The sequence below is a fragment of the Oreochromis aureus genome, linkage group 1 (assembly GCF_013358895.1).
Source record: "Oreochromis aureus strain Israel breed Guangdong linkage group 1, ZZ_aureus, whole genome shotgun sequence".
In the NCBI taxonomy this organism is placed as follows: domain Eukaryota; kingdom Metazoa; phylum Chordata; class Actinopteri; order Cichliformes; family Cichlidae; genus Oreochromis; species Oreochromis aureus.
In genome coordinates, this window is record NC_052942.1 from 12,299,003 (window position 1) to 12,324,722 (window position 25,720).

The 25,720-nt window shown below is 40.5% G+C and overlaps 1 protein-coding gene across 3 annotated transcripts; it reads right to left on the reverse strand.

The window, feature by feature from the left end:
- Positions 1-1,125: 1,125 nt before the first annotated feature.
- On the reverse strand, positions 1,126-25,312 carry gramd2aa (GRAM domain containing 2Aa). 3 transcript variants are annotated; one of them, XM_039607984.1, is made up of 12 exons: positions 24,852-25,312; positions 17,688-17,792; positions 11,789-11,846; positions 10,404-10,704; positions 9,564-9,667; positions 8,689-8,787; positions 6,767-6,838; positions 6,617-6,673; positions 5,788-5,965; positions 3,477-3,570; positions 2,607-2,711; positions 1,126-2,161 (listed from the first exon to the last, which is right to left on the reverse strand). In XM_039607984.1, exons 1-12 carry the CDS (start codon positions 24,989-24,991, stop codon positions 2,158-2,160), a joined length of 1,317 nt encoding a protein of 438 aa, XP_039463918.1. In that variant the 5' UTR covers positions 24,992-25,312; the 3' UTR covers positions 1,126-2,157. The 3 variants fall into 3 exon arrangements, with proteins under 3 accessions (XP_039463918.1, XP_031600392.1, XP_039463927.1); XM_031744532.2 differs by having other exon boundaries at positions 10,404-10,476; positions 24,852-25,305; XM_039607993.1 differs by lacking the exon at positions 24,852-25,312 and adding an exon at positions 23,556-23,763.
- Between the last annotated feature and the right edge of the window lie 408 nt (positions 25,313-25,720).

Consider the following 25,720-nt stretch of genomic DNA (forward strand, 5'->3'; position numbering starts at 1 on the left):
CTATACTCTGAGTGTACAACAAGGTCGTTTAGTCCCGTAGGTAACGAGTCCCTCTTCCTTCACTTTTCTCAACTCAACTGACATGTTTTTATTATGTCTGTACGACTCTGTGGGCACTGTGATCTGACTCATTAAGCAGACAGTCTGGGCTGCAGATGGCCTTTGAAATCAAACTGAACGATGCTGCAGTGGTTTGGACGTCACCTCACAGCAAGAAGCTTCTCGAGTCGACTGGAGCGTTTCCGTGCGGAGTTTGTTCTCCATGCATGTTTGTGGGTTTGCTCCAGCTTCCTCCCACAGTCCAAAGGCACAAGGCTTGGATATCACAGACTGCAGGTGTGAATGTGAGGGTTCAGTTTAATGGACTACCTGGGATCGACTCCAACCCACCGATTGTTGTATGGATGAATTTGTCATTTAATGTGCTCATCCAGAGAAGCAGATACATTATCTGTTTTTTTAAATTAATTTAATCTAACTGAATTACTCACCTGTGATTTTCTGCTTCCTCAGACAAGTTTTAGTGAATATTTGTATTTAAATAAGCAAATTTTTACCCTCAGGGTCACATGTAACAAGGACTCCACATCATTAATCGACAACACATTTGTCGCATTGCTGTTTGGCTCTGGGTTTAGTTAAAAGCTGAATCGAGCCCCACGTCATTCCTAAGGTCATACGGTTCCTGTGCAGGATGAGAAACCTCTTTCTTGAGTTTATTGAGCACCACGTGATTTTCAGTGTTGATGTCTATGTGGCATGTATTCCTTTCTAACGTCAAGGTTGTTTTTCATAGTTAAAATGTTACAAAGTAGACATTTTCAGCGCATGAAAAACGGTGACAATTTATTAAATTTAAACTGATTTCATCGGAAAGAAAACCCGGTGCCAGCGATGTTCGGCCAACGTACCGTATGTAATTTATTAAGCGCCGAGTGATTCTGCCAACATCGTGAGCCAGTTTTATAATTTAGGCTGAGCTGTGGAGGTTACTGAAATTTGCAGTGCTCTTGGAGTCCAGCCTTTTTGTGGTCGTGTATGCAGTGCCAATATGACAGCATGGAAAACCAGACAGTAAAAGTCTTGGCACCCAAATTGACAGAAAAACAAGTAAAAGCCACAGACTTTTTTTCTCTCTTTTGCTTATTTACACTGTTTTCCAATTTAATTCACAGGGATTTCACAAAATAGGACTTGAGGGCTACATGTCACATGTCTGAAAACTCATCATCAGTCAACAATATGACACATCAGTGTTATTTTAAGTCTTAACTCTTCATTTGAAACGTATAAAAGAACCTGGGGAACACCTGTCACACAGCAGACTAGTGATACAGTGAAAAACAAAGGAGGTGCATGTCATCTAATCGTCCCATTCACATTACAGTTAACACCCACAAGTGATGTGATCGTTCCAGTTTATCAAATTAAATGACATGTAACTTCATTCAGTCAACAGCCTGTGCTTGCAACATTACCTTTTTTCATAAATATCATGAAAAATGATTCAAACAGTCACATACATCTGAAATCATGTGGACCTGTACTAAGAGAAAGTGCATAGTGGTAACTAGTTTTATCCTTTGAAATGAGGTTAAATAAGAAGAATACATCTGGTTCAGTCCAGCTTTTGTCAGTCACAGTATGGTGAGATGTGCAAGCTACACCCATAACGTGCCTGACGTCTTCATTATCAGTCTTTTTTCAAGTAATTAATGTGTTGAATTATCGCTCAGCTACTAAAAAAATGATCAGTGCCACAAACAGCAGATTCAACAGTAATCTACTCACTATTTCAGGATCGCCTTACACTGAGGCGTCACCAGGTTAAAGATGAAATGTCGGTGAGAGGGACAGGTCCTGGGAGACAATCGTAATCTAAAGTAAAAACCTACATTATATTTAGAAAAAAATAGACAGTCTGTTTGCATAGTCTGGAAGTGATCACTGATTGGGAACTCGTTCCCTGGTGGGAAGGTCCATAAGGAGCCCGGAGTTGGGTTGTTGTCGCACCTTTGCGCGGTGCAGCTGGTGCGGGGGTTGGTCTGTTCTGGGCTCTAAGCAGGTCCTGGATCTGTGCAGAAGGGCATCGTCGACTCTGAGGCGGGAGGAGAGCAAACAGCAGCCAGTCTGACGGCTCACAGCGGACAGCGGTGGTTATCTAGATGAGGAGAAAGCAGCCTGGTTAGTGGACTCTGACACCAGAAATGTGCCGTTATTTATCAGTCTTTACACCTGCTCCCACATACAGCAGTACTGCACAGCATTAATCAGTACTGTTCCTGCTAAACAGAATTAACAAAATACAAAATATCATAAAATAATACAGTATAATAATCATAACTTAATAATATTACTGATATTTTTTGTTTATTTCTGCAAATTCCACTTATAATTATTCAGATTATACTTTTTTAGCCTTTATTTTTGTTTGTAATAGTAGACAGAACAGCAGGGATAGAGCAACAGGGAATAACAGGTCGGGCTAAACCCAGTCTTCTGCAGTGTGGTTGCATATTTAACCAGGTGACCCATAGCAGCACCCATATTACACAGTTTGACATTATTTAAATCACTGATGATGCCACGGACACCACGTTACTTACCTTTCTCTCAGGGGTAGATTTGGGTTACCAAGGAAAGACAGCTGCTGCTCCAGACTGCACACACGGAAGGCCAAGTAGCACGATGACAAGATGAGGAGAATAATACTGAAGACAGAAGAAAAGATGCACGCGTTGGTCTAATAAAAAGTGTATGTCATCTTTGCTGATAGTAATGACTCTTGTAATAAAGTATGAGGGCTGTAATGCCTTTTGATGAACACTGGGTGGTGGCGTTTGGCTACACTGTCCTGCAACAACTCAGCCTAAAGAAGAGTAAGAAATGATTCTGTAACAAATCAAAGTTTTCAATGTGTTTTCTTTCTTTTTATGCAGCCACAGTCATTCATATACAATAATAATAATAATAATAATAATAAAATGAAATGTTGGGACTTTTATATAACATAACTTAGCTGTAGTTTTAAAATATACTCTGCATTATTACATAGTGATAATAACGTGATGATTTACCTATTTATCTACTTCTGAATAAGTCTGTTATATCTCAGAGAGATTAGTCTCTTCCCCTTATTCAGACAGGGGTCAGGGGTCAGCAACATGACAAACAGCTAGCAGACTGACCGATTGCCTTCTGGATTTTCTCCCAGGTGGAGAAAAGAGCACCTAAATTTAAATGATTTATTTATATAAGAGACAAATCTTAGAAAAGTTTCATGGGAGGAAACTTGTTGTGTGGGAAAAATACAAAATAAAAAGTGTTTTATCAGCTCTGACCCCCTGTGTTCACTATGAGTCAATCACCCACTATTTATATTTCTGCATTAGTGTGTGTGTGTGTAGCTGTGAGTCAGCTCCTGGAGGAGATGAAGGTGGTGTTGTTGGTGTCTGTATGTTCCTCAGTATACTCACAGCAGGGTGAAGAACTTGAGCAGCTGGTACTCCATCTGGCCCAACTCTGCCACTGGCTCAGATAAAAGACCTCTGTCTGTCTGCAGAGCTCGCTCTGTAACACACACACACAGTATAATAAAACCATTAATAGTGGTTGACTGTACCACATATTTCCCTTTAAATATTGCTGCCTGTCCACCACTCAAGTGCAATTACAGTGCTTTCATATATTCCCTGAAAAGGATATCCAGAGTTGAGGAGTCATAAATAAATACTCTAATTCTGTTTCTACCTTTTTCTTCATTCACTGTAAACAGTGCAAACAGTCTGCGTCATACAGAACCACAGCCTCCATACTGCTCTGTTATTATTACATGGTGCCTGACATGTGCATTCTTCTTTTTTACACTAGTGTGTGTTTTTGTGGTGAGATAAAGCAATTGTAATACAGGTGTTGACTTAGTCAAAGGAGCCAGTTGAGGTGGTTCGGGCATCTGACAAGGATGCCTCCTGGGCGCCTCCTGGGTGAGGTGTTCCGGTCATGTCCCACCGGGAGGAGGCCCCGGGGCAGACCCAGGACACGCTGGAGAGATTATATCTCTCGGCTGGCCTGGGAACGCCTTGGTGTTCCCCCGGATAAGCTGGAGGAGGTGGCTGGGGAGAGGGAGGTCTGGGCTTCTCTGCTTAGGCTGCTGCCCCCGCGACCCGGCCTCGGATAAAGCGGATGAAGATGGATGGATGGATGGATGGTGTTGACTTACATCCCAGCTTTCCACTCCACAGGCGAGCTGTGACAATAACGTACACAAAAGCTCACGCTGCTCTGACATTTAATGGAGAGCGGCATTATTGGAGGAGAGTATGTAGAAACGATATTCAGCAGATAACGTGGAAGCTGTCCTCACACAACTTGGACGGCAGACACTGCTCGTCATAATCTCTACTTAATCTGCACCCGCCCAAAGCTTTTTAATACAAGCCCCTCAAATGATTTAATCTCCATTTGAGGCTTAATGTGTTGTTGCATAAGAGGAACGTTGCAATCCAAAAGCACTCTCCCAATGCCCCCCCCTCACTCACTCACATGTTCTGTCTGCACAGCATTCAACTAACAATAAAAATGTTAAACAGCAAATAAGTGTTGCTCAAAAAAACCCACAACAATTTAATAAGAGTATAGCATCAATTTAATTGAACTTCTGGGATATTTACTGATTTTTTCCCTACTCATCTTTTCTGACTGTTTTTTCACTAGTTTTGCATTTGGCAAACATGGCAACATGTAACATGGTTCAGGATGACTGACTGGTCTGGAGAGGCATATCCATAGAGGGACACACAGACTTCTACAGGCCAGGCAACGGCGACCTGACTGCCATTAGGTATCGGATGAAATCCCACTTTCAGACCCTACGCTGGTGCAGTGGGTCCTGGGTTCCTCCTGGTACACGATAATGCCGGCCTCATTTGGCAAGAGGATGAAAGAATTGACAGCACTGACTGGCCCCCACTCTTGCTTCACCTAAATCCAATAAAACACCTCTGGGGCATTATGTTTCAGTCCAGGTTGCACCTCAGACTGTCCAGGAACTCAGTGATGCCCGGGTCCAGGTCCAAGATCAATTTCAACATTTTTTCCACTTTGATTTTTGGGTTATATTTGAATTCAGCCCTCCGTAGGCTGATCATTTTTATGCCCATCAAACAATGTGGCATCCAGTCCATCTTTATAGATATCCAGCATGAAGATTCTTTTTCCCACTGAGATCTGATATGTTTTCAAAGTGTTGTTTTCATTTTTCTGAGCAGTGTCTATTAATGTTAAATTGATTAGTCTTCTTCTACTAAATCAATGACATTTAGAAAACACATAGTAACAACATGTTTTCAGTCTCTCCAAATTTAATTTACCTCATACTAAAAATGGCTTCTTCTTACCCATAAACCTCACAGATTAACACCTCCTTACAGCTTAAAATTTTTATACACCCCCCAAAATTAAAATGTTTAAAATAAAGATACAATACAATACTCTTAGAGGACATAATGGAGACACTTTATTCCACTGCCCTGCTGGCAGTAGATTTTCTTTCCATGCTGCACTCCTGTGAAAATCTGTAGCTTTACCACTGGGACATGTTATACAGACAAATAATATTATAATTTTTAAACGGAGACTGAAAACCTGATTGTGAGATTACTTCCCTTTTGTTGTGTCATAAAACTCAATTAGTCAAAAGTCACAAGACCCTGCGATTACGTGGCCTTGCGTGAAGCCTTGACCTTTGTATCTATGATGTAACACTGCATCATTATCTAGTTTTATCACCTTCGAGTTGCTGCTCTGATTTGAAGGGTGTGTCTGTGGCACTCAGGCTGCTGGTTGAGTTCCCCAGGAGGTCGGGGAGGGAGGAGGACACAGACACGACCGAGGGTTTCCTTCTCCACTTTAACACTGATGGGAATTCATCAACCACTGGGAACTCGTCTGGAGCTGGGAAGTCATCCTGTGGCACAGGAGGAAGAGAACAACAGATCAACACATGAGCTGTCAGCACACGTCTGGTTTTAGTCTAAATAAATGGTTATTATATTAGTAATATAGTAAAGCCTCTTTGAAAGTAAAAAGCCTTAAATTAGATCAAAGCCTGTAAGGTTGCAAGGAAAAAAATCTGGGTGTAAATAATTTTGTTTTGGTAATAATGCAGGTATAAACTTTTAAAAACTCTTGGATGTTTCACTTTTGCCATAGTATGATGACATGATAATAAAACACCCTGTTTCCATGATTATTATCAGTCCAGGCTAGAGTATGATCAAGGACAAGTACGTTAACAGAACTTAATTATTCCTTCATACAAAAGCTGTTCTGTCGCAGTGTAACCTGTGGTGTGTGTGTGTGTTCATGCACACAAACACACAAGGTGACTTCAGAGAGCTCTTTGATAGCATCTTGCAGACTCGGTGATAATGCACTGTGAGGCTGCAGCTGCAACAAAATGATCTATTGATCCTGTCTGTGTAGGAAGGTTAGTCAGCCCTCTGATCAGTGTTTCAAGCTACTTCAGGGGTACACTTGCTTTAATTTTTACAGTTTTATGATTTTTAACAGGTTTTGGGGGTTTTTTTTCAAAAAGTGGTGACATGTCCTCACTGACCAGGGATAAGGTTGGCTCCTCCATGAACTGCTTCAGGCTCAGACTCTTCCCATTGACCTGAAGAGGAAAAGCAGATCACTTCTGTAACTAACATGTACACCACGACAAATTAAATTAGCAGTGTAGATCTATATGTGTGTGTGTGTCCACCTGCAGGTGTGTGCAGATCCTGCGGAGGACGTCATATACACTGTCTCTTGATAGCAGAGACACAAATACATACTGAGAACATAAAAAAGAGAAAGGGAAATAAACATTCAGTTAACTTTATCAATATAATTTTTACTGTGCAGTAAACACCTGAGAACAACACAAGAGATTATTTGTGTTTCACATTTCCCCCTGCTTCCACCATAATACTAATGCTTATGATGTTAGTCCACATGCAGTACATTTATGGCTGCAGACAAGCATATAAATATTTATATTCTGATTATAAAGAATGTAAAAAATCTGTTAAAAGTCACCTGGACCACCAACACATAGAGACAGATTATTTTTCTAATCCCATTTTGGCTCACGTACCAATATTCCTTTGACCTGGATGGAAATTTGAATCATTGTGCGTGCGTGCGTTATCAGTCGCTTTTACCGACTTAAGATGATAAACAGTCCCGACTAATTATGTTATGTCTGTCACATGCTTCAACACAGGTGTGTCTTTGATTTAACTCCTTAAATAAGATGACGCTATACAGTAACGTGCTGTCCGGTGAGTCACATTATGGGATGTAAATATAAAAAACGATTCATCTTCTGAGGTCATTTAGTTGGTAGGAATGGATTTTAGCACACTATTTGATCAGCTGAGTTAGTGTAAATGGTAAATGGCCTGTATTTATATAGCGCCTTTCTAGTCCCTAAGGACCCCAAAGCACTTTACATATCCAGTCATTCACCCATTCACACACACATTCACACACTGGTGATGGCAAGCTACATTGTAGCCACAGCCACAGTGTAAGGAGAAATAAAGAAGGAATGAAAGAAACTGAAGGTAAAGACAGAGGTTGTATATCCTGGGAGGAAGCTTTTTACAGTGGGAAGATCTATTGTTAGGACTATTTATTGAATACTGTGATTTGGTGCATTATATAGGTCGTATAATGATAGAATAGCTTTAAGCTTTTTGATTCTCATAATGCTGAGGAAGCTGCTCTTTTATGTATATGTGTGCGGACATATGTCTGCTCCAATTAGAAAGAATATTCAGTAAAATATTTCCTTGTAAAATAAACAAACAAACAAAATATGCCTCTATCTTTATCTATTTAGGTTTACAGCAGAACATTTTAAAACATGACAACAATGGAAACAATGATCTCAGTTCTATCTTGTCAGCTGACAGTATTTCTAACCTTGATATGTGGTTTATATGTAACGCAGCATAGTTAATGTTTGACCACATTACTCTATAAATATAGGGCAACATGATAGAGTTCAGTTGTAAATTACTAGAGTGCTGCCACTTTTGTGGGTTTTGATGAATCACAACTTTAAATTTGTAGGTTCACCATTTTTTTGTTATCATTTTTTTGTTATCATTCCTTCGAGTGAGCAAATCGTGCTTTTAAAAATGAGTTAATTTGCCCCTCTTCTCTCCCTCAGCACAATGCACGGTGCACACAAATAATTAATTTGGTGGAACAATTCATTAAAACATTTTTCACCCTCTGGGCCACACTGACTTCGGTGTGTTTATAGGTCTTTTTTTTTCGCAGTACTAATTGGCAGTTGAAGATGAATTACCCAGATTTAACTAGATGCTAATGTAGCTATTATTATTCACGCATTGTTGGGGCCAGGGCGAGAGCTGAAAGGTGCAAATTGTCCTTGAAAGCACCACCTGATGAGAGGTTAAATCTGGTGTGACAGGAAGTTAAGAGGCTCATCTTAACATTGCTGTAATGGTGGAAAAACCTTTCGCTCTCTTGTGTTAGCAAGCTGCGACTTCACTCTGCTTCTAACTATAGCGCCGTTCTATTTTTTTCCATCTCAGCTTCAGTGGAAAAAACGCCCTTGCTGAGCTAATCAGCATGAGCATTTCAGTTTATGGTGACTGTAATGTTTACCTTCTGGCCGGTGTCTGTGGTGATAGCCAAGCCATTGGGTACGAGGCCTGCTGTTTTGTGCTTCTTCACCAGCCTCACAGAAACGACAGGGATGGCCACCTAAGGAAAAAAATGAAAAAGTTGATTTTTAAAGCAGGGTGATGAGAAAATAACACCCTTGTGATTTCAGTAGATGGTACCACGGAAGGTAGAGCTAATATTCATCGAGGAAAAGCCCTCGGAGAAAGCTCAAAGTGGACATGAAGCGTGTCTTATTTCAGTCAGAATGTGAGGAATGCAGTCTGAATAAGTAGCTTATTGTCACTGAAATGTTAGGAGAGGTTTGGTTTCAAGGAAATGAAGGAAAAGGTACACTGCACAACATCAAAGAGAAAATAACATAGCTGGTTTAGGTTAAAGGTTCAGTAAGTCTAACTGGCCCTCGTATATAAATTCACCGCACATACAGACAGACAGAGGCATTTTATACGTGGAAGACTGTGAAACGTCTTGATGCATTCTCAATCATCCAGGAAAGTAAATCTCCAAAAGTTGAATCTGTTCATCTGGACGTAGCGTTTTGTGGGAGAAACGTTTCGTCACTCATCCAAGTGACTTCTTCAGTCTCAGAGACTGAAGAGAGTGAAGAAGTCACTTGGATGAGTGACGAAACGTTTCTCCCACAAAACGCTGCGTCCAGATGAACAGATTCAACTTTTGGAGAAGACTGTGAAACCTCACCTCAGCCTGTAAGCCTGACTGACTTTCAGACAAATAATTTGTCCAATCAGTTTGTAAGTTTTTCAGATTCGCTTGTCAGACTCTGACAGGGAGTAACCCGGTTCAAGTTTCTCAGTCGGTTGAAATTTATTAAGCTGTCTGCCAGTCATTCGTACCTTGATGTCCTTGCCGAAGAGGTTGGCATAGAAACACAGCCAGTTTCTGGAAATGTATAGCCGGCCTTGTAGGAGGATATCTCTAAGAAGAGCGCAGGAGTACACTGAGGATAGAAGAGACAAAAGCACTTCTAACAACAGTAAACTTGATGAAGAAAACCTTAAAAAGCTTAGTAAAAAAAAATTATTCTACTAAAAGCATTTTTACTTAAAAACCTGAAAAGTAAAGTACACGCCCTCTGCATGCACATTAATGTCTGCCAACAAAAACACAATGCAAAAAAAAGAAGCTCCATTTATTTCTCACTATCGAGTTTCAGTAGAGGGAGCTATGAATGAAAGAACAGGGGAGTGACTTCTGATGCAGCTCTAGTTTGTGAGGTGACGGATGGGTGAAGCTGCAGCTCTGGTCAGGACTGAGCAGAGGCGTGTGAAGCCACCGAGGCTACGCCGTGACTGCTGGACGGTCAGCAAATCCCTTCAAACTGTACATCTACGTCTCGCTAAACATCTTATTTTTTATTTTTACACGATATACAAAAGATTACAGGTGTGGTTAGGGAGGAGTTGGAGATGTTTAAAGACACCTGAAAAGCCCGAGGTTGAGTTACATAAAAGAAAAGAACAATATAAAATGGATTAAGTTACCTTTTTAATGAATAACATGTAATGACTCATTCGTTGCAACTTCAAGGTCGCCAAACATTTTATTTCTAATTCATTTACGTGATAATTGCCACCAATTAAACTAATCTTTTTCAATCCCATGATTGCTTAACTGACTCACTTCAGTTACTATACATGAGCAGCTAGAGCCAAACAGAGTAAAAAACACAGTACCTTTCATGAGGATCTCATCCTTGGGCACGCACTGGAACAGTTTGTGGTACTGCGAGTTGTACTTGCTGACAGTCTGTGCAGAGGGACAGGGCAGAGTCATGAGCAGCTCCTTGGCGGACCGGCCTGCCTGCACAGCACCGGAACCACCGCCGCCACCGGCCACTCCGGCTTCGCTCGGCGCAGACGCCACCCTCTCCCTCAAAGGACGCGAGTTCTGCACCAGGCTCAGCACGTTGGCACCATACTCACACACACACTCGCGAACATCCAAGGCCTGGAGCAAGCTGCTGCAAGACACACACTGTTCCCCTGTCGTCGGTCAGTACTGTGACAGAGGACTGCCTCTGTGCAACTACCTCTAGTCAACACGTCCTACAAACACACACGTGGCTCTAATGTGCGGACCTACACACACACAACACACACGCGCTGCAGACGCCTCGGTTTTTACAGCCACTGAGCTCTTTCACAACTACAAGGTTGTCTTTCTCTTTCTCAGATACACCTCCAGTGACACTACACTTTACAGCACCCAGCTGACACCCTCCCTCTTCTCCTTTACACACATACACACACTCTGCCCTCATCTATAAAAAAACGCTGGTACTCCTCACTACTCTCACTCGAAGTCTGCTCTTTTTCCGCCTTTCCTTTCCTCTTCTCCTCTGTCAGCATCTCGTCTGTAGTGTCAGTCTCTCACACCTAAAATTCTTCCCTTGTTCAATGAAAAAAAACATCCATTTTCCTCCCTCGAACGCACAACAGAGCTCATTCATTCCCCACCCTCCTCTCTCGCAGCTCAGACTCACTTCCACCTCTAGCTATCTCCAGCACAAGATTAAGTTTCTCTTTTCTTTCTGTCCCGTTGTAGCTCATCTATCTTTCCTTCAACTCGTAGGTGCTCTGTTTGTTATTATCTGCCGCTCCTGTTTTTGTCTTTCTATTAATAGCTCCTGTCGTCAGGACTATGGAGCTTACAGTAGGTTACAGTAATTCAGAGGGCTCAAATGCCACCGTGTGAAAGCTGCAACCATTACTCGGGGATGATTTGTTGACAAATTAGTTCAAATGGTATTATGGGGTTTAGTTTGTGGTGCAGTTGTATTATTTCTACTCACTGATGACAACGTCGCTGTGAATTCTCTTTTAATGGGGCAAGAATCTGGTACAAACTAAAATGAAGGAGTCCAAATGTTTCAGGAATCAATTGATGTGACTAATGACTAAGCACATTTATCTCCTTTCAAATTCAATTTAGCACTACAGAGAAAGAAAATAATGTTTTAAAGGATGTTCCACTTTTATTGAGTATTTAAAGTAAAATACAATTAACTGGACTTGGGTCACAGACACAGTTAGGAGCAAAAAGAAGAGATCAGACTCACCGAGCCCCTGTAACACTTCTTCAAATCTTCATAGGACAGGTCTTCGATCAGCTGAAACCTGTGATAAAACAAAAAAAATACACTTAGTTAGAAAGACATATGACATAATGACATGCCATCTATCGCCAGCTCGTCTCAATGTGCTGTTTAAAAACATTCGTTTTAAAAAATATAAGAACACTTGAAGACAGACTGACGTCGTCACGTGAGCTAAACAAGGCAAAAATCGTCATCGTGACAAATGGTTGGTTAATCATCAGCATGTGCATAGATGGAGGGAGATGTGGGCTGCCATAAAAAAACAACAGAAAGATAAACACTGAGCTGTTCAAACACAAAAAGTGGCCATGTCAGGAGATTATCTGTGTCACTCTTTTAATAGAACATGAGCACACACGCACACACACATATAACTGGCATCCAACTTGCCTCAAGAGGAATAGTCAGAGTGTTGCAGCAGATGTCACAGCATGATACTCATATCTTTTACTAAAGCAGACACAACCCCCCCCCCCCTCCCCCCAGCAGATAAAATCCAGTATAATCAGACCTTTAAGGAAAATGTCATTGAAACATACTGCTGTTCCAGTTAAGAGGTTTAAAAGGAGAAGATATGTATACAAGAATAAAGAGTAAAAGGCAGGGTGTTCTCGATGGTTTCTTTTCTGAGACACTTGCCTTTCTTCCTCTATCTTTCTGAGAGGGCTGGGTGATTGACAGCGAGCACAGCAAGATGTAACGCGGCGCTGATACGAAAAGAGCGCTGCTGAAGGAGATACTGATAAATCAGGAGCTCTGGCCAAACCAAATTGAAGCTTCGCGTGCACTGTGACGAATTATCACACTCCGTGGAAGCCACTTCTCGCACTGTGCGAGAGCGAGAGGCTTCAAACGAAGGGCAGAAAGTGAACCTTGGTATATTCCATCATACAGAGCCCAAGTCTGTCGCATCTGTAAAACACATCAGCTAGTCCTCTCAAAGTCATTGCTCTCACATTACGAGTAAAAACATACTGTTAAAATATGAAGAAGCCTCCAAGTGTCAGATAAATTATTAGTCCATCTTATTTTTACACAAATACAGTACAAATCCATCATTTTCAGGCTGATCACAAAATATTTATAGATGTATTTATAACTGTATTTTAACTACTTTTACCAACAGCCTTATTTACCTTTTTTACGTACATTTACTCAGTACATGGATCAACATGACTAGATGTTCCATAATCTTCATATTTTTAAGATAACGTTGCCATTGATCTGATCAATATTACCAAAAGTATCATAGTGTTTAATAAGTTAATACTTTCATGATACCTATTTTTTCTTTGTCCTTTTTTTACACATCTGCTATCACAAGCCCACCATGCTTTTTGCAAGCACTATATAATATTTCATGAAAATCTACTTCTCAACACGACTTCTTCAGCATCACATTTTGTATTCTCCTTGAAAAGCGTCCTTTACTTTATACAATGAGATGCTATTATGTAAAATCCCCCCTCTCTGTTGCCCTTGTCAGTGTCCCGTCTCTCCCCCAGAGGAGAGATCCTCCTCTGGGTAAGAAGATAGCATGACCTCTGTCCCTAAACAACTCTCTCTGACTCTGGTAGTTTTTTCCATGCAGCTCTTTGTCACCGTGGAGATGAGAATGACAAAGTCTGACCGCCGGGGTGCGTGTCACGATGACGCCAAGATAATTACATCACAGTTCAATTTAAGGTTAAACAGCTTTATTTAAAAATCACCAGCATCAGAAAAAATATTGGATAAAACTGAAAAATGCAGTACTAAATATTATATTATGTACTCTAAGTAATGTGAGAAAAGCCATGAAACCACGAGAAATCGATCTGATTATCAGTATGATTCAATATTTGCTAAAATTAGGATTTAAAGATGTTTCTCACGTGACTTTTAAAAAAAAATATTGTAATACAATATAATGTCATTATAGCTAAGGTGTATGTCAAAGCTGAAGCTAGCGGTTACCACTTTAAATGTTAGAGAGTGAGACTTTTAAAAAGCAGTAAAATATTTTTGAGAAAGAGCAGGAGATTTAAAAAAAACACAGAAAGACGCCTCTAAAATAATGCTAAAGGACCAAAGTGATGACTCCTTTGCTCAAATGTAAGGTGGTCACATGTTATGTAACTTCAAATTTATAAAAACACCTACAGGGGTTTGAAAAACTCAAAGTCCACTCGACACACATGACATGATCTTGCTCAGTGGACAGATTGCTCAGTTGTCTTGGAGACAGATATGCTGACATGTGAGCTCAGTAATCGTTTGCATCTATAGCACCTTTCTTCAGTGTTTGCTTTAAGTTCTGAGTAAGAAGTGCAAACCTGAAAAAGCTCCATCTCTGTGACAACTGAGCCAACTCAAGAGGATAAATTAATGTTGTTGAAAAGATGAATCCTATATATCCAAGAAGGCTTAAAGTATAAAAGAGCAGAGGGTCTGATAAATGCTATGTCAGCCTACTGGCTGTGTGACTTTGTGTGTGTGAGCTTGTCACTGTTGTTTACAGAAGAGCAAAGCTGTTCCAGCACTGCCAGGTCTCCTGCTGGTACTCCTGTACTCCTCACAGACCTTAAAGTGATATATCTGTTGTATTATTCTAGGGTCTACCTTACAATATAAAGCGCCTTGAGGTGACTGTTGTTGTGATTTGGCGCTGTATCAATAAAACTGAATTGAATACCAGCCAGCTTATATTATGTGTCTGCTTTAAAACAAAACAAAACATTGACATCATCCAGTCATGTGCATAGACTGTATGAAAGGTTGCTTCCTGACCCAAATAATTGTTGATGATTGCCATTGTAGACAGCCAGAGAGGATAGACTTCACTGGTTTCAAAATTAATTTTAGATTGTATAGAAGAATATTAGTACATTCCCCTGTGGTTGAATCCCTCAGTAAATATTTCTCTGATAGCATTATGGTCTCAAGTGTTATTTTTATTATTGTTATTATTATTATTATTATTATTATTATTATTATTATTATTATTCTGTGTCCAATCCATCTCTTGACTCCAAAAGCTAAGCTTCAGCTATGGCTGAAATCTCTAAGCTGAGGCTCGAAAACAGCAGTCTGTGACACCCATCTTTTGTATACAGTCTTTGACAATGAATCCAAGTAGCCAGACTGTCTCTTTACAATCTGTATTTTAAATGTAATGATTTTATACTAAGATATTATGCTCTATTGTAGTATCTACTTGTATTGTGAGGTACATTAACTTACAAAATGTTACATGCTGTGAATTTTATAAGAAATAAATGACCCAAAATATGTGAAAATTAAGTGTCATTAATACAAACGTAGAGACCAAAATAAATAATAAGTAAACCATAACCAAGCTAAATAAGAGCCATAATTTGGCCATTAGATGAGCAAACTAACCTCTGTTCAACCTTTCAAATGTTTCATTATTTAATGTAGCTTGCACTAGATGCGAAATTCACAGTTTTCCTCATTAAGCCCCCTCCCCCTCCAGGCACCTCATCATCTTGTGACCACATTATGAACAACAGTGCATGTGTGCTGCTCTGCCTCCCTGCCTGCTGGTTCCCGCCTATAAATAGGCTACACAGTGGCTCTGCACTCTCAGGTGGAGAGAAGAGAGTGATTATTAAAAACACAGGCGGGTCTGTGGGGACTAGTAGGCTCTCTAGTATTCTATCTCCATCTGTCTCCCTCTCACTCTCTCTTTTCCACCAGATCCAGCTTTTAATCAATACTGCAGGTGCATTTGGGCAAAAATCGGGACAAAAGTGCTTCGGGCATTCCCACGTGACTGCAGGATAGCTGTGATTGTGGTTTGTGTTGAGATAAAGCATTTTTTTACAGTACAAACAAGGTCATGATGGAATGATACAGTTATGGACAGGTCCACTAAAGTTTCGCTTCGTGTTTATTTTGGGCATTGTTCAGAGGGTTTGAAATGCACAGGCTCGGGAGGAAATCATCAAATGTTCCATGTGAGCCAAATAAAGGAAAAGCAAACAGTAGTAACAGTAGCAAAATGTGTTGGTTATGTCCTGAACACAACTTATACTGAGCAGCAACAACTTTCTCATAGAGCAGGGGTAGAAGATCCCGACCATCACTTCTGAAGTTTGGAAATAAAAACAAAGTAAAATGCTGCCTGTGGCACGTGGGTTCGTGTGTGTATATGCATGCACTAGACTGTCACAGTGCCCTTGGCTGCGAGGCAAAATGGTGAAACTAATTACAAGCTCAAAGAATCCTAAATTGAATCCTAAAATTAGAAGGCGAACACCTCCCATCGGTGGCCAGTGTGGCAGTGGACTCGCAGTCAATAATTTAGCTGGAGGAGTGGAAACTGGGACTGGGAGCACTGAGAGAATACGTCTCTAAATGACACGTGTCCACGAGACGAGACAGGAATGATTGGGAGTTTAAAATCAAAGTGAACGCGTGAAATGTTTTGTCTGCGTTTCCTGAGAAAATCTGAGTTCATTTGAAATATTTCACACAGAAATCAGTGGAGCACAATAGAATCAATAAGAATTCTCACTGCTTTACAATAGTGCAGTAAATGTAAGACATTTAATAAAAAAACTAATCCTTTGCTTTCAATTGAATCCTGTTTTGCTTTTGCTTATTTTAACTGAAATAGAAAAACTACTGGTGTAGCAATTACTGAAATACGTAAAAATATATATCTGTATGAGCTGCATAAGCATCCAAACAAATGATTCTGTACAATAAAAGAGGTTAGATAGGTAAATATCTACTAATTCTTGGTATTTTAGCCCCTTTGATCGCTTGGTTTTACAGAATGTTCAATTTATCCTTCTTTAGTTACATTAAATTATTATTAACTTTTAATCAACTTACAGTGATAAACACCAGGTTATGTCTAGCACCATGACACAGTGGAACATTTAACAGTTCGGAGCTAGGCGCTAAACGGAAGTTAAAGTTGAGACCAAAAGAGCTGCTGGACTAACAACAAACTAACAACAACAACAAAAAGTAGCCTAAAATCATGCTTTATCAACTGTTTGATTCTTTATGGGATCGTGTTTTACTAAAATAATATCATGTTGTATTAAATAAGTCTCAAAGTCAGCGACTGAGCTCGTGAACTCATTAGTATCTACTGAGGTATTAATTGAAGTGGGAATTCAGGTCATTTCCTCATACATTCCTATAAATTCTGAGAAGTCAGAGGCTCTTCTGCACTGGCTTTAATTTTAGAGCCACAGCGTAAGTCTGTCTTTTATAAACAGTCTGTAAATATTTGCATGCTGGAACAGAGCCGCATTGAAGTGAGCTACACACAGGAAGTGAATCAAATATAGACACACCGCTCATTGAGGTGCTACAAGTTGAAGCTAACGTGCATAAAGTGTTCAAGTCCCTGAGTCTACTGACACACCGTGCCTCAGGGCTAAATCCCATCCCAGAGCAGATTCCCCCAAGATTACACTGCTCCTGCCTTCAATCCTTCTTATATAACACACCAACACACACATGCAGTATATCTGCAGATGCACACACACACATGTCCATGTGAATACTCACACAAAAGGCATGATGCATTAGATTAAAGCACTTTATTACGAGTATAACTATAGAATTCCTCCGAAAAAAATATATCTTCTTAAACACCCTAAAGGGGGAAAAGAAAAAAACATCCTGTCTGCAGTCTCTTTATCCGTATGTGTGCGTGTTTGACCATTGTTTGACATCAAATACAGCTGAAATAAAAGCACAAAATAAGTGCTGTGAAAATAAATCTCCTAGGGCTGACACCCGTGACCATGCACAGGATACAGATGGTGTGTGGGATGAAAAAAAAACATGGAAAGAGTGCGGCGGAGCAGCGTGTGTCTGTGTGTGCAAGGTTTGCCTGAAGTGGCCGTGTGTGTCGTCGTCCTTGGAGGGGTCCAGGTCCTGCGTTGAAAGCAGGCCTATTTCTTCGCTCTGCTCCTGCTGCTCAGTCATGCTCCTGGCCCTGGATACACAAACACACGGCTCTGTGTTAACAGCGGGTAACCTCTCTGCTCGATCTCCATGTAGACGTGTAAAAAAAATGGTTTGTTTTTGCCTCTGGGTTTGACTTTAAAGAGAGCTATTCCCAAAAACTTTATGGGCCAAACAAGTGGACTCTGTCTTCAAAATCAACACAGAGGTGACGCAACCTTCAAAGTCCGACTCAGCTCACTGGCACTACATTAAAAATATCTACTTAGCGAAATAAATCTGTGTGCTTGTGCTTGTGTAAACTGGGTCAGTTTGTACCCTCTCCCAGATGTCTACAATGAAGCAGAGCACCCCAGAGGTTGTGCAGATGGCTGACCTGATCTGCTGCTGTGAGCTGACTCAAACATTTTTTAAAATACACTTTATACACTTTTCAGCGCCACGTGCAACATGAAATAAATTTTTCTCGGATGAGAAAAGGAGAAGAAGAAGCCATGAATATGACCATTGCTTGTGCGTGAGCTGCTCAGAACAATATCTCCTCGCAGGCTGTGATTGACAACAAGCCGGGCAAAGCGTGATTCACACCAGGCTCGGTAAAGCGTGGATTCAGCAGAAACGCTGAGAGAACCAAATCTCAGCTCAGTGTTTACCGTGATGGATAATGAGGCTCGAGTCATTTTAACGGCTCGTTGACGTTGGTGTGCACGCAGTTCAGAATAGATGGCAGCAAATGGCTTCAAACAATCAGACACGCCTCGCAATCTCCATCTATAATGAGGCTCCAAAGGAAAACGAATATAGATGATTCATCAGACCACTTAAAATAAACTAGAAAAACTTCATTCGTCACAGCATTTTAAGATGAATAAGTACCCTTAACTAATGCGACCTGTAATATTTTATTTGATGCTGCGTGGTATTTAACACAACTGCTCTTACAAAGAGAACTTTTTAGTAAATTGTCAGTGCTGATCAATTTTCAGCTCATTTTTAAATTTTTTATGCTGACCTGCATGTGTAATCTTTTTAGTTACAATTTCAACTTTACATCTGTTGCACTTATCTGGTTGACTTCACCTGTCTAACTGCAAACAGCTATTAAATATTTCCCTAACTTTTTCAAACTAAGGACTTTCAAGTGGTTGACAGTTTGATTTGTTAATCAGTGTTTTTTGTCAAGCAGTGGCTGTACAATTTAGTAGTTAAGAAAGTCACCTAACAATCAAGATGCAACCCCCCAAAGGCTTAGTGTCAGGAAGGGCCTCTGGCATAAAAATCTGCTAAATCAAACATGTGCAGCTTCTTGCTGTTGTGAGGCCATGTGACTAAGGGTGCAGCTTAAAGTAGCATCTAATAGCTTTTATCTAGTCCAAGGGTTTATCCAGTACTTTAAATAGGTGTTAACAAAACAGTGCATCAACAGTATAACAGTCCTTAGCAGTTAGCAGTTCTGACTGTGATTATCTCTGACGTTCAGCTAACCATTACTTCCATGGACACTATAAAACATGGACGTGGCTTCGAGGTCTGACAAATTAATAAAATGCATTAGTGCCTTTAACCTACATTTTATCTGAAGACCACCAGATGGCGATAGGTGTGGTTGCAAAAAGACTTGCGGACCCATAGAAGTGTACAGGAAAACAGCTTTCTGATTTGACCTCTGTAAACACTTTCCTGCTGAGTTAATGGGCTCAGTCACGCATTTTGGATCACACTGAATGAAAAATTATGTCTGGTTAGTGAAAACCTGGTCGTACAGTGGGAGAATTCACAACCCACTGAGCAGGCGGTTTCATAGTCTGCGCATCTCGTCAAATGTATTTTTCTGTGAAAACCTTACAGCTCCAGCGCGGGACTTCAGAAACCAATGGATGGCTTCATGGTAGCTACGTCAGCTTTTCTAGTGTCTAACGTACTTGTGTGAATGCTGAAAGGCATTCACACAATAGTTTGTCTCCTAACATTTGTCTACTTTTAGCTGACACCGCTTATTTGTTGATCCTTTCCATGAAGTCAATGGTCTACTTTTAGCTTCCGATTTTACCTTTTAGTTACTTTTAAAGATTTTAGCTTTTATTTATTATATACATTTTATCCTTATCATTTTTTATATACCTTTATATATGTGTTTGTCTAAATGGGTGTGTATGTATGTACCTATTTTATACACCCATTGTATAATTTGAAATTTCACTACTGCCTTGTTCTCATTCCCCCCGATTGAATAAAGATCTCTGTAACTATATCTCACTCATTTTTGAATGCAGTTTGCTTTGTCTCAAAGTTCAACATCACATTCATTTGAAATGTGTTCACTTCCTTTTTTTCAATTTGGATACGTTTTTAAATAAAATTGTAATTCATTTTTGAATTGTCCTAGTAGTCCACAGTCTGACTGGTACTCTTTGGGTACACAAAAAAACGTTTACCCTTGTAGTGTTTGTGCTTTTACCATATAACAGCTTCACCTGAAAAGCTCTAGCCCATCTATTTTGTTTCCTCGCTCACCTGCACATCTTTTTTTTCACACATGCAGACACAAACACATGCCTGCCCTGTGCTATACCTCTGGGAGAGGGGAAGTCTTTACCACCTGCTCTGGTTTAATTACAGGTGCTGATGGATATGGCTCCTGCATGCAGTTTCCAGTATATTATCTCTAATTGGCCAGAAGGCAGAAGTTTTGCGTCAGCCGCTGACCTGTTCAAACAATAGGGGCTGTCTGGTGCTTGAGGTTACATCTGACTTGTTGTCTGTGATCACAGAGGACTAAATGGGAGGTGAAAGGCTGAATACATAAGTATAGGATATGTGGGGTCTTCACTCCGTAAGCAGAGTTTAAAGGATTCAGGAGCAGTTTTTGATCCCAGATGCTGTATTACCGTGAATTTGCATAAAGCTCACTTCTTTTTTACACTTTTTCCTCTTCAGAATGAACATATAAAGAACTTGAATTAGTGCTTACTTAACAGTGTTTCTTTTAATAATTAAAAAGGGAAAAAAAAACCCTAATGTGTGAGACTTGTGCATTTGCAGAACAGAGGCTTTTTACAAAATATGGGTAAATGTTACTCCAAAGAGATATGGTGGAGTGAAAACCCAAAGAAGTTTAATGCAAAAAGTAATCGTTTCTGCATCTTTATTTAATTTTTTTTTACATATTAATTGGCCTACTTTGAAAAGAAATACACACTGTTATAGTTTCCATTCATTTTCATTTGCTGTAGTCTGAAAATCAGCTTGCAAAGAGATAAACTTGACTCAGTGGATACATAGATAAATGGACCCTTTACCTAAGAGCTGCAATTTTTTTCACATTTGCTTAAGTAACATGAGGTAAGACTTTAACTCATTCACAAGCTGTGGGCTTACAGTCTAGACATTGTATGAAAAATCTATAGCAATGCATCATAATGACCAACACAAACAGCCCTGAGATAAACCAACTTTATATCGCTGTGAGTTTGACCGTGAGAATGTTTAGGCCATCTAAAATAGGTTTTATTTAGTCTGAGTGGGTTTCCTGGAAGTAGACGATGAATGCTGCGTCAAAATACACCACAACCTGTGATTTTCTCACAGTCATCTGGCTATATTAGCATGTCTGTCTGGACAATTATTGCCTGCACTGAAACCTCTGATTAAAGTTGGACTGTTCATGTCATCCAGGAGAGCAAACTGAAACAGAATATACCAGGCTGACCAGTTTCTTAAGTAAATAAGAGGTGAGACAGTCATTCATTATGTTGAATTCCATGCTGCTGAAAAAAGAAGCAGCCTGGTGAGCTCTGTCACAGTATTTCAAGACCGGGAGGATCATTCGAAGCTATCTCATAATGAATCCTTCCTGTTTTTGATGAGAAAGTTCAACACGTAGTCGGTTTATGTGAAGGAACAAGCTGTCAAAGCTCATAATTCATGAGATAATGACAAAGCGAATTTGCTGCTTTTCAGTTTTATATCACGCGGTTCAGATAAGAATCAGTTCATATAAAATGATTTAACAGGCTTCCTATTCTACCCGTGCTCTGCCTCCACAAAGATGGCTGGATGTCCCCATGGAGCCACGAATCAATACATAATTAATACAGAGCTGTCTAAATATTCCAGCAGTAAGTTTTGCATTTTTCTCAACAAAACAGGGTGATGAGTATTTCCATTGCGTTCAACCTGCTGCTGGAGCTGGCCAGGGAGTTGACGCTGCTGTAACTTGGAGAGAGTTTGTGCCACGATTATGAGGCCAAACAATACATTGCCCATTCATTAACCACACTGAGCCTCAAGCTTAGCTAACAAAGCAGTGTCCCACCTATCATCTTACACCAGTGCTCATAAAGACAATACACACATGTATAAACTAAAGGTTGGGGTCTCTTCTAACCTTTGGCCTTTCTTTAGGCCAACTTTCATTCCTTCTGTCTCACTTTCTTTGTTTCTTGCATGAATGTTTTTCAGTTGAAAGCCATTCTTCTCTTCACCTCTCCTCTTCCATGTCCTTCTTTGTCTCTGGACATTTTTTGCTGTCACAAGACATCCCTCAATCCAATAAACTCTAATCTTGTTAAGGTTGCTCGTCACCGAGGTTGTCCCTGCGCTCTCTCCACCTCTCGCTTCCTCGTAGCCCAGTGCACCAAGGAAAATACCTCCAAATTTCTTTTACAATCTTAAGTCAAGTCCATTTTTGAGGCTACTAAACCAAGAACTTTGTCTCTGGTTAGATGTCTCAGTAATAAACCATCTGGGCTGTTTACAGTGGATCTACAGGAGAAAAGGTTTAATGTGTCTTGAAACGCTGAAGGTGACTTCCTCTTATAGGGACACCGAAGCTGCCAGCAGGAGCTTTCTCTCATGTACAGTAAGTCAGACAAGAGTGTACTCATGAAAAACACTAACCCAAGGGATATTTGTTTGCAGAGCTTTGGTGCATCACATGGCACGGGATAATTATTATTTTGTTTCCTTTTCTTTGTGTCCTTGAATCAGTCGGTCTATGAAACACATATACAGCCTTTGGACTCTGGTCTGCACTGCTTGAGACCAGTCAAAGAAAAAAAAAAACCTCCCCATTGTGCAAGTACCTCAAAACAGCCTTTGATGACAGAAGTATGTTTTTAAAGAAGTACAACCCTTCAAAAGTCCATCTTACCTAAGACTTAATGGAGCAGAGTGATTAGTTTAATGGGATTAGAGGAGGAAAGGGAAATTAATAGCTTTGTTGAAAGGTTTCTAGTTATTTCTAGTTAGTAGCCCATTTAATAATTTAATGTACGTATGTCGTGGCGAATTGATAGGCCACTAACAACTTTAGTTTTAGTAGTAATAAACATGATGATTATGGGCTTGTAAACATGTTTTGAAAATAACTTGATATTTTACTTATATTTTTCAATTTAAGTGGCTACTTCAAACATGTCTGCATACACATTATATTCGTGAAGTATATCCGCATGTTCAGCGCTTGACTTGGAATAAACGCCGCTTTTTACAGTATTCCCAAAAGCAGCAACGACGTGAAGCTAAACGAGAAAATATCGGAATAACCGGGGCCCTTCAAAATAAAAGCAGAAAGCGTTCAAATTTAGAATGCAAATGGACATGCAGAAGCTATAAGGGGCATAAAAGTATATTTTGGTAAACTCCACTATCAGCAAGTATTTATACAGACCATCGACATCTCTAAATTCCTCAGTAAATCCCTAAAGGCAACACGGGTGCATTTATTTTTTAAAGCATTTCCGGAAGCATTGCTGTTTTTTGTCGCTAGCTTGATATAAATAATGTTTCCTACCTGTAGCTCAGAGGCTGCTGTCGCTTTTACCTCTGTGTTGTTTTCCAGTAGCTCTACTAAATTCTTCAGGTCTTAGCGGTATTTCTCGTCAAATTCATTTTTTATGTTTTGCTTTTCCACGACAAACTAACAAAAACACCCAGTTTCCCGCCACAATAATTAAAGCTGAAGCAGGGAAATAGGGCTGAGCTGCAGCGTCTTCTCAAGTGAGTCCGAGTGTGGAGAGGTGGGTTGAGCTTACCTATTAGCTAACTGTTTACAGCAGCCGGGGGATTACACGGTGGCTATTTTTTCCCCTCGCAGACGCTCAGAACAGCACGGCTCGTTCGTTTGCACGTGCAGAGATAACGGAAATTAAAAACATGACGTAAAAGATCAAACTAGTTAGATTTTTTTGTTTTAATTGGGGGAGGGGTCGTGGCTTTCAGTCTATCTTTTATACGTTAACAACATGTTTCCGTTTCCAGCTGAGGAGTTTGAAAGTGTATAATGTCATTATAAAGCGTTACTCAGAGGCAATGTCTCAGCTCTTAGTTATTGGTCACGTTATCCATGGAATAAAATAAAAAATAATTACATCTCAGAAGTATTTTTAAATAACTTTGTAAAGATTATTCAGCGTAACATTGTATCGTCTGCAAACTATCAGACTGCCGTTTTAGACTTACATTCATAGTAAACGATTAATAACTGGCATGTAATGGCTGCCTTGTTACATTGCAGATGTTTTGCACTCATATGGAAACAAATGTGTCAGCCGGTGCAAAACCATCAAGTGGAAGATTTAAAGGAGAATCGTTTAAGGATGTTTGAAGGGGTTTTGCCGCTGTCCCTCCTCTCTTTATGCACATGTACAAATAGCAAAGGTTCAAGCATCAAGCTGTCCGGGCTCTAAGGTCAAACTGAGACACTTTCCAGAGAGGATGTTGCACTGAGGAGTTTAACTTTTGGAATCGCAGTCCAAACACTGCTACAGTGTTGGGTCGTTTTAAGTTGACAGTGCCGCACAAATAAACCCTGAATCACACATTTTGTGGTTTCAGTAATGACTAATTGGCTTATCATAGACATGTGATACCTTGAACTGCTGACACATTTGTGGTGATCCCTTCATCCCTGCTTCTCCTCTGCCATTCATGTTTCAAAGCAGAAGCAAAAACACTTAAATAGAACACGGATCTCCTACTGCTGTTTATAACAGTGATCTTTTTTTCTGTTTGTAATGTTTACATGGATGGGATGCGTTCTTGAATGTGTAACCATCCTAAAAACACTTCCTGTGTGCTGTTCACTGACCTGGCTCTGCTGGCTGCTATCCTCTGACTGCAGTTACCATGAGGGTGGCGATAGTGGGAGACCGGATAGTATCTGTCCTGGCCTGGGGCCTCGTCGGCTGGCAGGGCCTTAGGGCTGGCTGCGTAGATAGTGCATCCCATGAACACCTCCTAGAAGTCACCTTTAATGTCCTACAGTTAGCGGGTGAGAGTCGTCCTCAAGGTATCCTTCCTCTGAGCGGCCTGTCCTGCCCTGATGCCAGCCAGCTGCTCTGTGGAAAAGCCATTGGCTCAGCACATTGGTAACTTAACCCCTCCTTCCCTCTGAATCTCTCCTCCAGCCTCACTCTCTCCCCCTCTCTCTAGTTCCAGCCCTCCTCCCTCTGCAGAGCTGAGAGTATGGAGGATAATCAGATTTCACATTTACACTCACCAAAATCATCCCCGGCCTAATCACTCTCTGTCACTGATGTTGCATTATGCTATTGCATAGAGTGTACTGTCAGTTCAGGGGCATTAGGGGCAGCTAAAAATATCCCAACTGCCTGATACGATGTCGCACCAGACGCAGATAAAGTTTGAGCACTGTGTGCACATATGTAAAGTGACGCTCTCAACAGACTCAACTGTTGACAGCTCGCAAGCGTTTCCCAGAGGAGCATAACATATATTCCAGTTAAATGTATGTATGCTCCTCAGGCATGCAGTGCAAGCGAGTCAGCTGTAAAACTCAGAAAGAGGCAAAAATCTGACATTTGATCCCACTGAGACAGACTGTGGTCTCTTTAGAGACACTGCGCTCATGTGGCTGTGTGCCATGGTGCAGTTTCTGCAGGCTAAGAGGTTTTTCAGGCTTTTAGACTTCTTTCTCCCAGGATGGGAAAATCAATT